This window comes from Quercus suber, unplaced genomic scaffold (genome assembly GCF_002906115.3).
Source record: "Quercus suber isolate HL8 unplaced genomic scaffold, Cork oak 2.0 scaffold_89, whole genome shotgun sequence".
Taxonomy (NCBI): domain Eukaryota; kingdom Viridiplantae; phylum Streptophyta; class Magnoliopsida; order Fagales; family Fagaceae; genus Quercus; species Quercus suber.
In genome coordinates this window covers 253,908-261,989 of record NW_027069554.1, presented here as the reverse complement: position 1 = coordinate 261,989, position 8,082 = coordinate 253,908, and the positions used below count along the sequence as shown (strand labels likewise).

At 35.0% G+C, this 8,082-nt stretch overlaps 1 protein-coding gene across 1 annotated transcript; it reads left to right on the top strand.

Moving 5' to 3' along the window:
• Positions 1 to 3,293: 3,293 nt before the first annotated feature.
• On the top strand, positions 3,294 to 7,838 carry LOC112034254 (31 kDa ribonucleoprotein, chloroplastic). Its single transcript, XM_024067063.2, has 4 exons — positions 3,294 to 3,965; positions 6,679 to 6,780; positions 6,954 to 7,226; positions 7,319 to 7,838. Exons 1-4 carry the CDS (start codon positions 3,492 to 3,494, stop codon positions 7,370 to 7,372), a joined length of 903 nt encoding a protein of 300 aa, XP_023922831.2. The 5' UTR covers positions 3,294 to 3,491; the 3' UTR covers positions 7,373 to 7,838.
• The last annotated feature ends 244 nt before the right edge of the window (positions 7,839 to 8,082 follow it).

The following is an 8,082-nucleotide window of genomic DNA, read 5'->3' as shown; positions in this document are numbered from 1 at the left end:
AAAAGCTCAAGTACAATGATATTCGAGATTTAATTCTGGCTGAGAAGATTCGCAGAAGAGATGTAGGTGAAACCTCAGGATCTGGTTTTGCCCTAAACCTTGAGACAAGAGGCCGAGGTAATAACAGAAATTCAAATCGGGGTAGATCAAAATCCAAAATTCTAATCAAACAGAAGTAAATCTAGATAGGCAACAAGTACAATGTTGGAATTGTGAAAAACAGGTCACTTTAGGAACCAATGCAAAAATCCTAAAAAAGAAGAATGAAGATGATTCTGCTAATGCTGTAACAGAAGATGTACAGGATGCATTACTCTTGCAGTAGACAGTCACTTGATGATTGGGTTTTGGACTCAAGAGCTTCGTTTCATACCACTCCACACCGAGAAATCATACAGAATTATGTTGTAGGTGATTTTGGTAAGGTGTATTTGGCTGATGGTTCACCTTGGATGTTGTAGGTATGGGAGATGTCCGGATATTGTTGCCCAATGGGTCTGTTTGGTTATTGGAGAAGTTGACATATTCCTGACTGAGAAGGAATCTGATTTCTGTTGACAACTTGATGATGAAGGGCATGCAATATTATTTGTTGGTGGCACTTGGAAGGTTACAAAGGGAGCTAGGGTATTGGCTGTGGAAAGAAGACTGGTACTCTATATATGACTTCAAGTCCAAGAGACACAATTGCAATTGCTGATGCAAGTACTAATACAAGCCTATGGCACCAGAGATTGGTCACATGAGTGAGAAAGGGATGAAGATTTGCTATCAAAAGGAAAATTACCAGAATTGAAGTCCATTGATTTTGACATTGTGAAAGCTGCATCTTAGGAAAGCAGAAAAAGGTGAGCTTCTTGAAAACTGGCAGGACACCGAAGGCTATCCCCACACTGCATCATTCCATCAATCATTGTGTTATATGAAAAAATATCCCTTTCAGGCATTTGATCGAAGAAATTGACTGCTTCAACAAATCTCCCATTTATAAAGTACCCACGAATCATTGCGTTCCATGTGACCGTATTTCTCAGAGGCATTTTTTCAAACAGTTTCTGAGCTTCTTCGACGAGGCCGTTTCTCATGTAGCTTGAAATCTTGGAGTTGAGAGGCTTTAGATTGGGAAGTGTTGTTGTGGTATGGCGTTGTGAAAAGGATTTAGGGTTTGTGAGAGAGAGTGTTTTGGTGAGCTTTAGAGAGAGATTTTGTGTGAGTTTGAGGGCTTGAAAGATGAACAACATACTCCATTAGCTTTAACGACCAAATGGGAGGGAAACAGTAAAAACTGTTTGAAAAACTTTGAGAGAGTTGGAGTGGTGATGGAATGCGGTCAGGCTCATGTGGGCTCGTGAGTCAACAATGTATTTAAAGTAATTTAAAATGATAATTATAATAAGAACACAGTTAAATTTACAAATAAAATTGTAAATGTAAATTGTAATGATTTTCGTAAAATAGTAATTAGGTTAAAAACTTATATAAAAACTTAAAGCACTTGTGTTCTCCATGGATTACATTTTCCTTTTATATTTTTCATACTTGCAAAATTTAAATTAAAAAAAATTATGTTATCAATCAAATGTCTAAATTTCAATTTTTTGTACTCTAAATTTATGCATAAAAAATAAGTTTATAGATTAAATAGTAAGCAACATCTTATAAATACAAAATTTGACATATGTGTTAAGAACATAAAAAACATACAGTTCAACAGCTATATTTTTAAAATATTTAGTCATGTTAATTTTTTTAGTGCAAGTTGTTGTCATTAACTACAACCAAGTTTGTTGTCATAGATAAATGGAATAGAAATAGAAAAGGTTACAAGTTTTGGAAGAAATTTTAATTAAAAAAGTATTTTGGATATTAGGAAATTGGTTGCTAGGAAACCTCCTGCCTTGCACTTTGGAGGATGTCCTCTTTAAAAAGTTTGGAAAGAAGACTTTTGAAGGATGAGGTATCTCTTCCATTAGTATTATTCTTATACGGTGGCACATTTTTCTTCCTTAAAGATAAGAGCACATTAACATGTTGTCCTTGCACATTAATTTTGTATGCACACCTTTGTTCTTGCATGCACACATTTGCCTTTACTTCCTGCACACCTTTATCCTGACTTCTTGCACATCTTCCATCCTTACATCTTCATTTTCACAAAAAGATGAGAATATTTTTTATCTTTTTCATAACATGTAAATCTTACTCTTGTTTATGCCACATTGATACCTTCCTGTCATTTGCTTTTGTCGAAAAGATTCCCATTGTTTAATTTATTTTGTACGGGATATTTACATTAGATAATATCACATATCTTCTCGTGAGTCACATTATTTTTTGAATAAGGGGTTGAAGAATCCAATCCTTCACACAACTAACCTCTTTAAGTGTCATTTTAATCAATGGTTCAATACAATTGGTTCTTGTTGAATTTCGAAATTTATAATTGGTAAGCTAATAATGTATTATAAATTTATGATTCTTAATTCTTATTCATCTTTTATTAGGTCTCCAACATTTTTATTCGATTCATAACATTGGGGATGATTTTTCTAACATATAACAATATAAAGGGCTAATAATTCACTATGTATGTTGTATTGTATTTAGGGTGGTGTTATATGTTAGAAGTACATGGATAAATGATTAAATTTACCATATCTCAATTACTTAAACTTTTGGGACAATCGTTAAATTAACATGGTATTTGAGTATGAGATCTTCAGTTTGATCATTGTCTCCTCCACTCTACCGGCCATTTAAATTCCACATGTTGGACCTCACCTATGAAAATGTAGTTTCGAGCTCACATGAGAAGAGGTGTTAGAAGTATGTAATTAAATGATTAAATTTACCATATCTTAATAATTGTATTTATTATGTATATTTTTTCACCATTTCACAATTATAATTGAAATTAAAAAACACAATTTAGAATAAGTTTGGGATGAGCTTATTTCCTTTGGCTTATTTAGTTTTTAGCTTTTTTTTGTACTATTCATAGAATCATGGGTTCTGTTGCATTTTAGCTTTTTTTTGTACTATTCATAGAATCATGGGTTCTGTTGCATTTTTTTAGTACTATTCATGAGATCTATTGTATTATTTAACTAACTTTTAACCTTTTTTTTTTTTTTTTTTTTATACTTTCAACAAAAAAAATTTAATTTTAGCTAAAAGAGCGGCTTCCAAATGGAAGCTTAGTCATAGCAATAACTGATTATTGAGACCAGGGTACAGACCTACCAGTGAGCAAGGTGTCTGATCTACTTTGGACTTACCTTATCCTCCAAATATCTCTTCCAACAATTCTCACTGGACACAATCTGCCCACATCAGCTTAGATAGCATACGTAGCTGACACACCCCCATCCCTTACTCTTTCCTCACATCAAAAAAACTTTATTCTACCCCCCAACTCCGTAACAGAAAAAACCACCACCGCCACCACAACCACCACCACCACCACCATTAGAAGAACTAACTTCCAAACCATGGCGGCCACTGCAGCTGCGGCTGTAGGCTCATCTTTCTCTTCGTCCATCCACACCCTCAAGTGTAATATCCGCCCTAATAAGCAATGCCTGTCTGACCCTTTTCTTAGACTTTCCTCCTCAACTCGCATGTTAGCATCAATATCTCATTCTTACAGGATTGAACAGCTTTCACTCAATGCCACCTCAAGCAAGTGGAGGCTACTCAGGATATCAGCTGCAGTTGCTCAAGACGGGGTTGCAGTAACAGCTGAAGAGGTTGCTCAAGAAGATCAGGTGATAGTAACAGCTGATCAAGTAGACACAGGGTTGGTTGAGGAGGAAGATAATAAGAGAGGAGAGGAAGTGTTGGATGTTGAAGAAGGTGAGGATCTTGTGAGCACTAAGCTTTACTTTGGAAATTTGCCTTACAGTGTTGACAGTGCCCAGCTTGCTGGCATCATTCAGGATTTTGGAAGTCCAGAGTTGATTGAGGTATCTACTGTCTAAATTTAATGCAATATTTTCCTCCTAGCTAAGATTCTATTTTTCTATGTCTTTCGTGTTGGTGTTAATGGACGTTAGTTGATGAGGAGTCTCTATTGGACTACATGGTGAGATCAGGAAGCATATTTTCATGCTATGTCTTATTGGTAGTTGGGCTTTTTTACTGACTTGCAATAAGTTAGTGTTTTTTCTTTTTTAATTATAAATACCTCCATTGATTAGAACCATGAAAAATATTAGATGAAGTATAGTGACACTACAAAAATATTACAACATTCTTGTTTTTAGCTGTGGTGGATCCCAATATAATATTTTATTTTAATCTCTAAGGGGAGTTTACCTCAACTGTTGTAAAAATGTTGGAGTCGTAGAACAACTCAAAATCTTATCTGGAACCCAAGCATGTTCTAAATGCTCTAGTATCAATTGAAACTTCTATTCTAACCTCATACTAATTTAAGTTGCTGAGTTTTTTTTTTTTGAATGGTAAGTTTAAGACTCACCTAGTGGATCTTTAATCTATGACCTCACCCTTGATCTCATTATTATAGGAAGAAGTGTCAGTTGAGCTATAGCTCATTCGCAACAATTTATGATTTATTTCAATGGATAGCCTAAACATGTATTAATTTCATCCCCAATTATAAACACTAAAACAATGAAGATGTAAAATAGAAAAACGCTGGGAAGCACGGGTGCGGCGGCTCTAGAGCCGCAGCATTTGCACCCAACTCGTGCCAATTCGCCACTTTTTTTTTCTTTTTTTTTTTTTTGCGCCGATTCGAGCCAAAATCCGCCTAAATCCCCCTAAATCTGTCGAAACTGACCGATACAGGTCAAAAGCCAGACCAGATTTCTCTGAATCTTTCCTCTTCATGCACTTACTGGTGAAGGCAGAGTTGATTAGCAATGAAGGGCGACACTGGAAGTTCATGGAGGCTATGAACTGAGCTCCTAAAATTGTGATAGAGAGAGCGAGGGAGAAAGTTGTGGACTGTGGACAGATTTTAGAATATGTGTATTGGTGTAAAAGATAAGGACTTCAAAAGTTAGAGAGATAATGTGTAAAATTGAAAGAAAATGTTGGAACTTGTGAAAACAGTAAAAATACAGGGTTCGATTCTTTAATTTTATCACCTTTACCCATCAGTTTTTATTATTCTTTAATACTTTGATTTAATAATTTATTTTACTAACCATTTCTTCCCCAAGGCCCCATGTCACTACCTCATTACTTTTTCTTTTTCTTTTTGGAAGGAAAATAATTTAATATTATAAATATGTTATTGGGCTAAAATTGAGGTTGTGTAAACATTATAATATATATATATATATATGTTTTTAAATTTATTTACTATTGCTTTTAAATTGATATATGTTTACCACTATATTAAAAAATATGTTTAGCAATATATAGAAAATAAAAAATATATATTTAATAATTTATTAATAAATGTATTCTACCGCAACCGCACCTTACTTTTTCAAAAATTGCCAAGTCGCCGCACTGCTCTCACACCCACACCCGAACCCAAATCCGCACTTGTGCTTCCTAGGAAAAAAGACACAAATTTGATGACGAATTGGAAAACTAGTTAAGATTCTCTTCAAGGGAAAAATCATTTTGGGATCTTATCTTATAAAAAAAATTTACTAGAATAAAAAGTTACAACATCCTACTTACAAAAATTTTGCACAATTAAACTCTATTGTAACATTAGCAAATGCCCTGTTTGCCTTCCAACTACTATGACCCCAAAAAACTTTGAATTATTTTACGTGAACACCTCCCAAATTGCTTATGATGCTCTCTTTACTCACTTGACAATTAATCAAGTATTCAGCCCACTTTCTTTTTTAGCAAGCAAAAGAAAAATTATAAGAGTATATTTTTTTCCCCTTTTTGGCAAGTAAAAAGTTTATACTTGGAAGTGACTTGCCAATTAATGGTGGAAGTGAGTAGTTTGTGATTGCTAGGGATTCCCTCTTACATTAGTATGGTAGAAGTGAGAAATTCTGAATTCTAGGTCACTGCTGGGGAAAAGGGTCCCCTCCCATTGCTGGACATCGCTAATTGACAAGTTCATTAAGAGTTGTGAATAAACTCAAGGTGATTATTACTGACCAGTAACTCTTGGAAAGGACCATTTTAACTAATTGACTTGGATGCATAGCTGGAACAGCTTGATACTCATCTCACTTAGGGGCCCTTCTTTTTTGGGGTTCATTTCTAAAGGGTGGAGTGGGGCTAATCGTTTAGCTCCTTTGTGGTTCTCCTTTTTTGAATTCTATTAATTCCTTCATCTCATTGCTTAGTGATGTCCTCCTGACTGTGTTATATAGAACAGGATTCACTAGGAGCTTTATTCTGTAATGGGTTTGTATTTTATAATTTCAAAATAGAATATAATCAATTAAACTTGATAATATAAAAATTATTTGAATAAAGAGTGATGATTTTGTGTTATGTTTAGTCAAATGTTCTTCCCTAAGCCCCAACATTTACAATTTTGAGGTTGCAAAGTGGAACAAGGGGAATTTTCTTGAATATGAGATCAGGATTGGAGAAGGATAGCTAGCAATCTACCAATTCATTGTTTGCATATTACTTACTTTGGCATAAAATTTATAATGAAAACATCATCATTGCGATTTTTATTTGCATCACTATGTCCATACTGATTGATGCAAATGGTTATAGGTTCTCTATGATAGGGTTTCTGGGAGAAGTAGAGGATTTGCATTTGTGACAATGAGTAGTCTTGAAGATTGCAAGGCAGTTATTGAAAATCTGGATGGAAAAGTAAGAGACTCACTCTCTTTCACTCTCTATATGCGTTTGTGGGTTATGCAAGTGTTGTATATCTGTATTATTGACTCTAAGATGACTGAATAATAGACAGGAAATTTGATTATCTGGGTTCTTTCTTTCTTTCTTTGCCTTTCCTCAATACTTAAATAATTTGGATATTTCAGGAATATTTGGGCAGAACCTTGAGGGTGAATTTCTCGGACAAACCTAAACTGAAAGAACCTCTATATCCAGAAACTGAGTACAAGCTTTTTGTTGGGAATTTATCCTGGTCAGTCACGTCTGAGAGTTTGACACAAGCATTTCAAGAGTATGGAAATGTGGTTGGAGCAAGGGTTCTGTATGATGGGGAGACAGGAAGATCACGTGGTTATGGTTTTGTATGCTTCTCCACAAAATCAGAGATGGACACTGCCCTTGAATCTCTTAATGGAGTGGTATTAGTCTCTCTCCCCCCCCCCCCCCCATCTCTTAGACATATTTATATTTTGAGATACTAACTGGTCGTTGTTGTTTATTTGCCTTTTAGGAACTAGAAGGACGAGGAATGCGTGTAAGCCTGGCTCAAGGAAAACGATCATAAGAGATGAATAGTCAGGGTCCGGTTAGGAATCAAACTTCCAATTCAATGGCACTTAAGGAAACGAAAAGGATATGCTATTTGGCTATCACTAAGCAAGGACTTCAGTCACTGAAAAATCCTTTTCTATGTTTTTGTCCATAATTCGTTGTCCACCTTTTTATCTTCTAAGTGAATCTGTCATTGTGAAAGTTGTATGATTGTCTTTGCTATATGTAATAGCAAGCGATGTTATTTTGCTTAGCTAAAAAGTACGAAAGAAATCTCTTTAACATTGAGTCATGTATGAGGCTGTGTAGAAAGTAGTAACATCTGCTATAAGCATTCAAGGCCTAAAGCAGGGGTAAGTTCCTGCAAAACAAATATAGTCTCTGTCTGTGTATTAAATAGGTACCTATTTTCACTTAATACTATTACGCTGTCTGTAACCATGAAGTATTGCTAAAAATATCTGCCCAATTTTACTTGAGTGGCAAATGTTTTATGCCAATGTACGACTTTTGGTCACAGCAAGCACCAACTTGTTACAATCTTGAGTTCTGAACACAGGCGAAGACCCACTTACACATGGTATTTGGCATCGAGTTCCTAGCAACTGAAACTCCTAAGACAAAATTATTAGAAAGAACTCAACATGTGAGAAAACATGGTTTTCATTCATATGGGAAATCAAAGATTTATATATGAGCCAATGCTGGCTTAAAAGAAACAAA